The sequence below is a fragment of the Vigna unguiculata genome, chromosome 3 (assembly GCF_004118075.2).
Source record: "Vigna unguiculata cultivar IT97K-499-35 chromosome 3, ASM411807v1, whole genome shotgun sequence".
Classification (NCBI taxonomy): Eukaryota; Viridiplantae; Streptophyta; class Magnoliopsida; order Fabales; family Fabaceae; genus Vigna; species Vigna unguiculata.
In genome coordinates, this window is record NC_040281.1 from 8,911,827 (window position 1) to 8,924,842 (window position 13,016).

Sequence of the window (13,016 nt, forward strand, 5' to 3'; positions counted from 1 at the left end):
TTATGAAATCGAATTTCTTATTAAATATATTAATTTATTTAAATTGATATTTTAGGGTGCAATATATTTGAATTTATTTTTTAAAAATATTGATTTATCTATTACGATGAAATTTGAGTTAGATTATACTTTAGGATAAAATGTTTATTTGAATTTATATTTTTAAATATTTTTATTTAAAATAAAATTATTCATAGTTGTGAATATAAAATAATTGGTAGATATTTTTTAAGGAAAATAATGAGATGAATAACAAGACAATTTTCTTCAAAGGGTATGGACAGTAGAGAACTTACCAAAGAATAATTATTGTGGTATTTAACACAATAATGAGATGATAATAAATATTGTTGAGTAGTAATAATGTTAATCATGGGAATGATAATAATAAAATAAATATAACAATAAGATAAAATTTATAATGTTAAAAAAATGATAAAAGCAACAATAAAAGTGGTGATAACCACTGCACAAAATAGAGGTAAAATAAATATAAAATAACTAGAATACAAAATAATACAAAAACACATTAAATTTGAGGATTAAACAAGATAAAAGTTAGAGAGAGTTCGTATTCACTAAAACACGTAAAAATCAATGTTATCACTCTCCCACACTTAAAACTTTATTTATCCTAAAGTAACACGTTAACACAATTAATTTAGATAACATTCATGAATGTTATCCTTTCAAAACCAAATTGAAGATAATATGTGTAACCTTGCAATTCCTTAGCTATGGTGAAAGCTCATGGTGAATCAGATGTTGTAACTTTAACTTAGTACTAGAAGAAGGTTGCATTGAACAAGCAAGGGGTAAAACATTTGCAGATATTTCTATGTGGAACAAGACATGTGATTACACAATACTTCTTTTAATAAGGTCCTTATTCATAATATTTTGTAAGATCAAGTTTGTCAGCTCACCTTACTACAGGTCAGTTCTAAGATTTAGCTTGTTTTCATATGGAGAGCCAGTCTGACCCGACTTGTTTTCGGTTGGCTAGTGGACTGAGCTAAAACGGACTGAGTTGGCTTATTTTGTCACTCCTAATGCAGCATGATACAATGCAATAGAATTAGAAACTTAAACAGGAAAAAAAGATATATTCAAAACAAAATATTTTTATTTGAAGAAGAATGTGAATTTAAATATATTTGTTAACAAAACTTTTAAGAAAGAACAAAGAGCTTCTATAATTGTATAATTAGGTCATTAGTATTATTGTATAATTGTTTTGTTTTCATCTTCACACGCATAGGTTTTCTTTTATCATTTTTAAAATATGAATATATTTTTTTATTCTTCATAAATATACCTTTAGTTAACTCTAAAAAATAATTTATCTGGTCTAATAAAAAATTGAGACATAAACACTAAAAGAAAAAAAAATATTCTAATCAAACCACAATTAAAAATTGGTTATGAAAAAATATATAGTACAATACTTTTTTCTTCTATATTCATAAAAAATGAATATACAAAAGGCTCATGATATAACAAATAATGTTAATTATTAAATTAATATTTCACTATTAAATGAGACAAAAGACATGTACTTTTTTTTCAAGAATGAAAGAGAAGAAATGAGAAATGAGAGTATAAATAATGATTTTTTTTCTCTTTAGAAATAAAAGGAAATAGATAAGAGTGAATGACGAGAACAATAATTGAAACTCAAAAAATTATGAAATAGAAAATAAAATATATCTTAAATTTTTTTATCCTAAATTATATTTAATTTTTGATTTTATTATTAATTAACAAATACTATATTTTGTAAAAAAAATAAAAAATATTTAATTTAATTCTCATGATTTCTCATATACTAAACATAATTTAAAATAAAAATAAAAATACATAATTTAAAAAACTCCAAAACTTTTAGTCACACATAAATTAAAAGAATTCAAAATTTGTGTGGGTGGGGTCTCTTGTTATGGGGGAGCATGAGTCCCTCTTAACCAATACATGATTTTTCCCTTTTAAAATGTGAATTTAGACATACAATACTTAAACAAATGCACCCTTTAGCCATAATATACTGTGATTGTACATAATTACAATATTTCCACATGATTATACAATAAAATTACTTATTTAAATATAATAAAAATTATATTAAAGTCACAACAAATATTCATTTATCTAAACATTATAAAATTTAGATAAAAATTATTTTAATATATAAAATTATTTAATTATTTCTTTAGTTTATTAAACTTTTCAAAATTGCATCTATTTATTATATATATCTATAACAATTAATTATATATATTTCAAACCTATCTAATTAAATATTATAATAATTATATTATTAAATTAAAAAAAAAACAAAAAAAGACCTATGTTTACGCACGGTATAAACAATAGTATTAATATAAAGTTTACAAGAATTATAATAATTAAAACTAAAATATATTTGTTAGTCTGATGGTGACAAGTTTCGTTATCAAAGTTATAATACATTATTTAATTGAAATCACAAAAAAAATAAAGATTAAATTAATAATAATAGAATTTTAACATAAATCTTTCATCTTTTGAACTTCGATATATGTTGGATTGTGATAAAAAGATTAATGACAATTACATTAAATTATTATATTGTAGTCAATACAATTTATTTATATAATTATAGTGATAAAATTACATGTATGATAAGAAGTTAGAAAATAAAAATGAAAATAATTATATAAAAATATAAAAATAATATTTTACATGATAAAAATAAATAACAAATAAAAATAATAAACAAATAAACAAATGTATGCCTTAGAAACAATTTTAAAGACCATTGAATGAAATCGCACAAAAAAAACACAAATGTATAATTAATGGTATGATAAAATTAAAAATACCTTAGAGATCTAATAAAACATTTTAAATAACAACCTAGTCGAGGGTTGAAAGATAACAAAAATTCTTTGGTGAAACAAAAAAGTTCTTCAAATGAAACAAAAATTAATAATAATAGAATAAAGAAATAGATTTTTTTTATGTTACCTAGTAAATAAAATGTTTATACTATTGAACACTTAAATTGGTAACGTTAAAAATTCTTATGTGAAAATAAGATATAAAATAAATAAAAATATTTTTAAAAAGTAGAAATATTCGAATTGAACATAATTGCATAAATGCTATGATAAGACGAAAAATATCATCGAGATGTGAATGAATTTCATGACAAGTCAAACAATTAGAATAAATAAATAATAGAATATATATATATATATATATATATATATATATATATATATATATATGTGTGTGTGTGTGTGTATAAAATGTTAGGGTGGATATGTATATCTCCATACCCAGCTAAAAAAGTCAGGTATTCTCCATATTCATACACAATGAAATTTCAAGAGACGAGTTCAGACAATAACTACATGAGCAGATTTAATTGTGATTTCAATTTGTTAGTAGTTAGTTATTTTTATTTTTATTTTTATTCTTTTGTAATTAAATTTATTGATGAGAAAAAAATTATCAATTAAATAATTGTTTAAATTTTATTTTCTATGGACATATATTTTTTATTTGAAATTGAAACCTCAAACGAAAAAAAAGATATATTCAAAACAAAAGATAATATTTTATTTAAAGAAGAACGTAAACTTTGAATATCTTTTTCAATAACTTTTATAGATTAGGTTTGAAATAAAATATAGATCAAATACATTCATAAGTTATCATAAACAAAAACATGACATTTAGAAGAAAAAAAAAGTTGAATCACATCAATGTGAACTAATAACAATCAAAAGTAAAACAATAGAAGTTATACAAAGTTGAACTCCATAGCACTAATTATAACAATATAATTTGAATTAAAATTACAAAAAAGTACACGGATTATCAAAGTGAAATTATTAATGACAAAAAAAAAAAAAAACTTAAAACTATTACACAGGTATAGGTGGAGATAAATTTTTTGTTCCAATGTCACACTTGCGCAAGGTGTCCGTGTAAGGAGTGAAGCGTAGATAATTGAAGTCACATTCATGATTCCAAAATTTATGAATTTTGTTATCACTCAAACCATATACGTAAACCTTCTTCTGAGTAGCAAACACCAACCGTTCTCCATTTAATACAATAAAACTTTTTATTGCTATTTGAGAACAATCATTCTCCAACAATCCCATTGCCTTCACTCTTATCTTCAAAATCTTTCTCCACAAACTTAATTTATACTTTGTCAAAACCCATACCGTAAATACTCCCTTTCTTAATCTCACTAAACAAATGGATTGTTCAAAATCAGTGACTTTTCCCCATTTAAAAATTCTCATCTCACAACTTTTGTCATGAGAACCCCTTCTTGCTTCTTTGGGCACCCTTAACATTCTTGATTTACCATTTTCAAAATTATATGACATGATGTATGGTCTAAAATAAGGGTTATTTCTTGTTAAGTAAGTAGAACAATCTGATATGAAGTGAACAACTCCTTTGTGATGCACAGGCATGTCAAATCTTAAATTTCTACTACCACTGGAAAATTGTTCTTTTTCTTTCCACACTCCTTCCTTATACACATTGCAATCAAAATATGATGACCACTCAACTAAATTATCAATAAAGTGATATATCATAAAATTACCATCAAAGTCACACATGCAACCGATCTTATCATCATAAAAATGGTTATCTTGAAGGTGCTCATGAGTTGGAATAGGTGAGCAAGATTGTGTTACTGGGTTGATGATAAAAAGACTTACTTCATTCTGAGTGGCCACGGAACAAAGAACCAAGCCATTGGTTGAACATAAAATCTTGACGCTCTTGGAAAAAAATGCTAGAACATTTCTAGGCACTCCTGATGATGATTCTTCTCCAGACAAAGGGTGAAATTCAACTGGAAGATTGCACCATCGAGTTGCATCAATGGATATTTCTGGTTGAATGAAAAAACAAGTGTCATTCCTTACGCGTGCATGTTGAGCTTGTTTGAGTGCAAAATAAGTTTCTTTGGGAAACTTTGAAAATAACATGCATGTAGACATGAATCTGTATATAACTTTTGCAGGTAATCTAGAACATATCTCAAAGAAAGTGTCACAAGACAAACTCATTAGGAAGAGAATGATCTGATCTCACGAGAAAAAAAGAGTCACAAATGTATGAAAGAATGACGGATGGAGAGAGAAGAAGAAAGATGCAAATGTCTCTTAAAAATCTATTTTTATAACAAATTTTTCAATGTTATTTTTATATTGAATATCTATTTAATCTTTTATCTTCTATCTAACTAAATTTGAATATTAACTATATATATTGTATCTCTAATCAGTTATATCTAATATATTGAAATTTGAATATTCACTTAATATGTATATAAATTTATAATATCTTTAATAATCTTCTATTTAGAATCTTAACATATTTTCTCCTAGTTATTCATTTGTATAGAAAAAAAAAAAAAACTGTGTATATTTTGTCGTTTCTATTTTGTTCCGAGATGTTAATATTACCTACGATTGTGAATATATTATTGTTTTTATTTATTTTTAGTAACAATGTAATGTTTTATTGTGCAAGAGATTTGTCCTAAACTATTATTAACCTTTGACGATTGCGTTCGCGTTCACGTTCAGAGAAAGATTCTTAAAAAGTATAAGTATATTTTTTCCATAAAAGAAAATAAGATAAAAGCCTTCTTTCAAAAGAAAAAGTTGTAGTCATTTCAAAATAAACGGGATGCCTCTCTTCTTAATAGATCGTAAGATTGTAAGATTATAAAATTATAAAGATTATAAGATTATAATATTATGAAATTATGAAATTATTTATAAGATTACAAGATTATAAAAATTATAAGATTAAGATTATAGAATTATAAGATTATAAAGATTATAAAATTATAAAAATTATAAGATTATAAGATTATCCATTTATAAAATTATCGATTTGTAAAATTTTATGCGTTCAGATCTCAATTTGAAATTTTGTTGTTAAAATTAATTGCAAATCTCTTATTTAACAAGAAAAAGTGATTATTTACGGTATTCAATTGTAAAATTTAAATGTAAGTAGTGGTTATCATACATTTTTATTTGGATTTTATTAGAATGGCAATTGGTGTAACAAAGACGAATTTGACTATCTTATGCTCATTTTAAGAGAAAATTTTCATCATCATCCTATATCTAAATCTAACCGGTATCAAGTGTTTATCTCATCTCAGTCCCTATCATATAACGGGTATATAATCGTATCCGATTTCTTACTGTTTCATTATCAATTAATTAATTTTTATAAAATAGTATAAATTATGATAAATGAAACATAATATTATTAAATATTCAATATTAAAATGAGTGTTGTTTCTTCAATATTAATTATTGCTAAATAAATTTTATTATAACTATATACATTTCAAATTAGAAACCAAATAAATTTCATAATATCCAAAATATTTATTAAATTTGCAAACATTAATGAAACTTAGTTGATAAAATTTAAAAATAAAATTATAGTGATAAAAGTACACATGTGATAATGAGTTAGAAAATAAAAATTATTATATAAAAAATATCAAAATAATATTTTACATCATAAAAATAAATAACAAATAAAAATATTAAAGAAATTATCAAATGTATGTCTTAAAAGAAAATAAATCTATAATTAAGGGTATGATAAGATTAAAATAACCTTATATATTTAAGAAAACTTTTTAAATATCAACTTATAGTCAATCATTGATATACAACGAAAATAGTTTTAGCCATATAAAATAGTTCTTCAAATAAAAAAACAAATAATAATAATAGAATAAAGTAGATAATTTTTTTATATTATCTCATAAAGGAAAGATTTATACTATGGAACACTTAATACTGTTAAACATTATTACGTAAAAAAAAAGATACAATAAATAAAAATATAAAAAAAGTAAAAATATTCTATGTGAAACAAAAAATATTTAATTGACATACATCATTTGAATATAATTGCATAAAAGTTGAGATAAGACGAAAAATATATTGGAGATAAGAATGAATTTCATTAAAAACCAAATAAAAAAAAGAAATAAAAAATAGAATGTGTATATATATATATATATATATATATATATATATATATATATATATATATATATATATATATATATATAAGGTTACTTAATAGATAATGAATATTTTAATAATTTAAACAGACGAGGAATATGATGAATATGAGAACAGGAATGGGGCGAATATGTATATCCATATTTTAATAATTTAATCAAGGACGGAGATATGGCATGGACAAGTATTATAGTGCATATCAGAACAGGGACAAAACAAATATGTACATTCATCTGCATCCTCATACCTAATTGAAAAAGTCGAATATTTTCCATACCCATACACAGTCAATGTGACGATTTTCTGTGAAAACGGAGACATGTTCGGACAATACTCATGAGACGATTTATTTTCCATATGTAGGTCTCGTGGAAAGTTTCCAAATTTATCAAAGATTTAAAATATAATTAAGTCTCTTAAAAAAGTTACATTTTAGAAGATATTTCTAGATCTAAAAATACATTCGAAATTACATAATCTCTAATGTATTTAAAAGAAGCATTATGAAATATACATTTCGTAAGGTATTTCTGAATTTAAAAATATATCTAGATCGCAGAGTCTGAAATGTACTTACAAAAGAAAACTAGAATAGGGTGTTTTGAAAAAAAAAAAAATCATGTGTTCCAAAGTAGAAGATGTACCATATTTTGTTTAACTTAAACTTATGAATTATATGTAATGCGTAATTTATTTTCGATATCAGAAAGCATATTTCAATATTAGGAAATCCACAAGTGAAAATTTGAATTTTACGTTGGATAATCATGAATACAAAATTTCACTTTTAAATTGTTTAATCCGAAAAATTATCCGAATACATAGTCCGACAAAAAACTTTGAAATTGTAATTCCTAAAGGATAAAAGTGGTTAATAAATGAGACTCCATCAACCTAAGTAGTTATTGGAAGGACAATGATAAATAGAAATAGAAAAGGAGAAAAAGGTTTCCAAGTAAAAGCATTATAAAACAGTAATAGTTTGACATTTTACAAGTTTATTACCTGTACACATTAATCTTACAGTAAAACAACAGTTAACGGAAGATACCGTTTTGGCCTCTCAACTTCAACAAGGGTCAATTGGTTTATCCTTCTCCAAATATATATATATATATAGAATAAATACATTATATATAATAAAAAACCATGAACATATGAATTATATTATTATCTAGCAAGCTATTTTGTGTTGAGCCTGGCTTTGGTGGCATCCATCGCTAAGCGAATGAAAGAAGAGGTATCAGCTTGCATGACCAAATTTGGGATAAGTTGAGGTGAAGTTTCCCTGTTATTGCGACCACCAACATGCTCATAATTTATGAAAGAAGGGTTGTTGTAGTAGTCCATAAGAGTTCCACTTCTACCTACTATGTTATTATTATCATCATCAACAACACTTTGGTTAGTCAATCTTTCTTCATCGTACAGATCCTGTTTTATGATGGAAGTACCACATTGTCGAGGTTGTGTTTGGTAGAACACCTTTGAAACCACTAATTCCCCATCTTTCTCTTCTTCATTGCTCCCAAGATGGTACTGATGCATCACCCAGTTCGTCTTCTCCGGCTTCTTTTGCCTCCCGTAGTTGGTGTACAGCACCAGTATTTTCTTGAAACCCTTCACTGCACCACCAACAAAAACTGGTCTGGTTTTTCCTGTTTTGTGCCACCTTGTCTCGCTTCCCTCTTCGTCGGTGTGAACCTTTCTTCTCTTCCTTGTTCCGGTCGTGTATGCTTTCGATGGCCTATGAAAGAAGTGTCGGATCTGTCCATCTTTGCTTACACCTGCAACTCTTCATGGGATGTATATGTTTCATTTATCTTGTATATTTGTACGTACGAGATTTATGCATAGCGACAACATAAACAGATTAAAACCAGGAATGCAAAACAACATAAAACAACAACACATCAATAGGGAAAGAACGTTATTAAGGAAAACATAATAGAGAGAGTAATAGACTCGTTGTGAGTGTAAGAAAAGGTGGTTGTACCAATCCCAAAATCGTTCTTCCACGTGCATGACCATATAATGCATGGGGATTTGCAATCTTTAGATTGAGTACATATAATATGGCTTTTTGGTGAAGATATGAAAAGCTAAATTGCTTCTCCACGACTTGGGTTTGTTCTTTTTTTTTTTTTTTCTTTTTTCTTTTTCCTTCTTGTCTTTGTTAGCATCATCAAGTTATTTATCAAAATTAAATTGTTTCCCTTTCTTGTCCCTTCTATCCCCTAATTAAAAAAGTACACTATATAGCATTAAAGATTAACAATAAGAAATTAAAGGGTGTTGTTAGTTGCATTTAATCAAGTGTCTTTTTCTATTAGAGGTGACAACTGATTTCAGTTCCAAATCTATTTATTTATCTGGTAAGCCTAATAGAAACTCACCCAATAAATAAAGAATACGTTGGAAAGAAACATCAATGAGCGTATCAATTGCCAGCATTTTTTTTTCTTTCTAAAAGTATTGAATATTAGGAAAAGAATATATACATTCACTTATGACACTTGGGTAATGTAAGATGAGATGCCACCATTGAGTTTGGTAGTCATTGACAACACAAATAAATTATTTTTCCTCCCATTTGTTCTTGATTTCTTCGAAGAAAAAAAGACTAACTGACACATATATTCCTAAAGAGTGAAAATTTGTATCGCTACGTTATAAATTCAAGAAAAACAAAGCCAGAAATAGTTTTTTAGTCGACTGGTAAAACATCTTATTCAAGGGTATCTGTTCATTTTCGCCCATAATTTTCACAAAAATAGCCTCCCATGTATATTACTTTTAGAATATCTTCCATGACAAGCATAGAATTTCAAAAACAATAGCACATTTTTACATAATTATTTCATTTGTAGAAAGTATAAACGAATTGGCATGCTTTCTCCACTAAGCTAACTTTCTTTTCTTTTTCTAGCAAACTGATTTTCATCACTAGAACCTTGTTTCATGAATGATAAGATAACACTAAATATGCATCAAACCTCTAAACCGTGGTTTGAAACCGTAGCGTATATCAAGGTTTTTGGAGTTACTTTAACCGTAATTACTGGTTACGAGGAATCACAAATGAATTCGATCGTAACCGTAACCACAACTTTTGTTACATACCATCCGAAAAATTGTAAACCTTTACCCTATTTTATGGTAGATTATGGTGAAGAGAAGATAGAGATGATGAGACGAAAAAAATTAGGGAAATTGCTATAGATATGATAGAGGAAAAAAATAAATGTAAGCTTATAACTAGAAGCATCAAACACACGGCAAAATTAATAAAAAAAAGGTTGAAAGCAAAATAAAAATATCAAACACCTGGAAGCTTTTCTGGATGCGTATAACAGATCCCGTTCTCCCCTTCGAGCGTTGGTATGAACTCATCAATGAGGGGATGGAGCTTGGGAACATCAGAAAGTACCTTTGCTTCCAAGTGCTCTAATATCTCTTGGTCATTCGGATCAAATTTCACACCAGCCGGTAACCCCGGCAAGTCATTGATTCCGGTCTATTCATTCATATGCAGCCCAAAGACATTAAAATTAACAATAAATTAAAGTTTGTAGCATAAACAAAGCCAGGTTTTGTTCACCAAAAGCTTTTATTATAACATAACATATGGTGGTGAAAGATAAAATGAAAACCTCTTCTTGAGTACCTGATCTTGGAATTCGATGTTATGGCCACATGAGGGGCAAGTTATGGTGCGATTTTCGGTTTGTTTTGTGTTGTTGTTAGTTGCAGGAGTAATAGTGGGCGCAAGCAGTTGAATTCCCCTCTCCTCGTCTGAGTCATTGCACCATGTCATCTCTTTCTTCTATATGCCCATATATCCAAAAACAGATCCTTGATTTCCTTCACACCTCCTTACAAATCAGCTCCCTAATAATATAACCAAGAAAGAAAAAGTAAACACAAAAAGGAAAAGATAAAGCTCATATACCCTTGTCTCTTTCCAGACAAGTTTTTCCCGATTCACCTCTTGTTTTTGGTAGGGAGAAAATCGATTCTATTGGTATCCCACTTTTGCTTCTCCTACATGTATTTTTCTCTATGTATAATTCAGCTAGGTTTGGTTTTCCAAACTGTTTGCACTGTACCAACTTCTTCAGAGAGAGAGAGAGAGAGAGCAAAGGGTATAACCGATAAAAGAAAGGTGGGACTCAAAAGTGGGTTCTACATATAGAAAAGGATGCTTGGACGCCAAGTTTGCTTGCCCCGTATATACGGTTGGATCAAGGACGAAATTATGAGCTTTAACTCTTAGTGAGTTAAAAAGTTGTTATTGTTATACATGAAGGATTAATTACATTGGTTAAGGAAAGAAAATGAAGTATAATATTTGTGTGAACAATGAGAACACTAAATAGGAGAAAGAAAGAAAGAAAGAAAAAAAAAAAAAGGTAGAAAACGGTGGTGGGTAAGAGTGGAGATGGGGCAACCTGATTCTTCTTAGACGTTTCACCTTTTTAGCAAGAGCATGTGTGCGTGTTAGGAGTTCAGCTGCAGTGTCAAATTAGAGTGTCCTTAAAGCTTTGTAAAAATTCACAGACATATACATACGAACCGACAAAGAATGTAACATAAACAATACGGTTTATGATTAATGTATATAATATACATCTTTGCACCAACCAACAAAAATGCTGTATATACAGTGTATATACCCTTTTATCCCCTTTCTCCACGTACACTTTCTTTAGTAACGAACTCTCTCTTTCTCTATTTTCTCATTCACACTCCAACGCATAGGGTATTATAATTAGTATTATTCAAACTTCTCATTTAGTATGAACCTTCGTGTTTTTTCTACGTGATTTTGTTGATCTGACATGGGTGAATGAATATCAGAATCTGCTAAGCATATTATTTATTTATAAAATTAACGCTTGCAGCTTAAGTTGTTGAACATTTTCATGATGCCACACCTTGTTGCGGCGTTTTTGTCAATTAACTTTGAAATTTATGTGACGTGGAATGATGGGACTAATGGTTTTGAGTATCTAAGTACGAAGACATATTAGTATAACATATATAACTATTTATTGAGAATTTGCAAGTTGATATTTTTCTATATAACCCGACACGTCTTTTTCAGCTTCTCAAAGAAGCTACGCAACACGAAACTTGGGCATTAAGCTTCAGCTCTACACGTATTTGTTGTTTTATGAAAACTTTAACGTTTGGATTTAGGGTTTTAGGGCTTTTTGATAATGTTTTTTTTTTCAGATATGAGGGCATGACGACTTTGAGGTGTGAAAAATGTTCAGTTGCCTTTCAGTTACTGTAGATAAGGGTTGTTTGTTTAGAGAAAGAGGTAGTGAGAAAAAGGAGAAGAAAAAAAAAAAAACATACCGAAACGTGATATGCGCCATGGCATGGATACGAACGTAGAAACAAACACCACGTATACACGCGATTTGCCCTAAGCTACACGTTTCCATTTTCTAAAATACATATATGAATGAACTCTCACAATAATTTGCATAAATACATAAACGTTATATTTTGAAGTATATTATGCACTGTTTTTACGTGTTGAAATTTGTATATGATTGACGTTAATTTTCATTATCTATGTTACTTTAAATAAATACGCTTTTATGAAATTTTAGGGAGTTAATTATCTCAATGCATGAAAGATTAAAGAGTAAAGCATGAATTGTATGGTTAAACAAAAGGTTGTGTTTAAAGTTCATGCATTAACAAAAGAATGATCATCAAAAAAAGGGGATTCCTTAATTATATGAATCCTTTTTAAGCGAACCTCTTCTAGTTAAAATTAGAAAAAGGATCATTACAGAACAGTATTGTTTAAGTTATTATACCATTTATTTGGGATGAATTGTAATTGTGGCTATTATTTAATACAGGTTAAAAATATGTTAGATGATCGGGAAAATTATGTAATTCTTAATAATTTAG

At 27.4% G+C, this 13,016-nt stretch overlaps 1 protein-coding gene across 2 annotated transcripts; it reads right to left on the minus strand.

The window, feature by feature from the left end:
* Positions 1–8,216: 8,216 nt before the first annotated feature.
* Positions 8,217–11,362, minus strand: LOC114176422 (NAC domain-containing protein 73-like). Of its 2 annotated transcripts, none has more exons than XM_028061465.1 (4): positions 11,035–11,362; positions 10,750–10,946; positions 10,410–10,599; positions 8,217–8,869 (listed from the first exon to the last, which is right to left on the minus strand). In XM_028061465.1, exons 2-4 carry the CDS (start codon positions 10,897–10,899, stop codon positions 8,265–8,267), a joined length of 945 nt encoding a protein of 314 aa, XP_027917266.1. In that variant the 5' UTR covers positions 10,900–10,946; positions 11,035–11,362; the 3' UTR covers positions 8,217–8,264. The 2 variants fall into 2 exon arrangements, with proteins under 2 accessions (XP_027917266.1, XP_027917265.1); XM_028061464.1 differs by having other exon boundaries at positions 10,750–10,973; positions 11,071–11,361.
* Between the last annotated feature and the right edge of the window lie 1,654 nt (positions 11,363–13,016).

What these genes read in the sequence shown, in the direction of transcription:
- LOC114176422 (XM_028061465.1), bottom strand. Translation starts at nt 10,899, where the DNA reads ATGACATGGTGCAATGACTCAGACGAGGAGAGGGGAATTCAACTGCTT. An exon ending in ACATCGAATTCCAAGATCAG is followed by an intron (nt 10,600 to 10,749) that starts GTACTCAAGAAG and finishes ATGAATGAATAG; the next exon opens with ACCGGAATCAATGACTTGCC. An exon ending in GCATCCAGAAAAGCTTCCAG is followed by an intron (nt 8,870 to 10,409) that starts GTGTTTGATATT and finishes GAAGAGTTGCAG; the next exon opens with GTGTAAGCAAAGATGGACAG.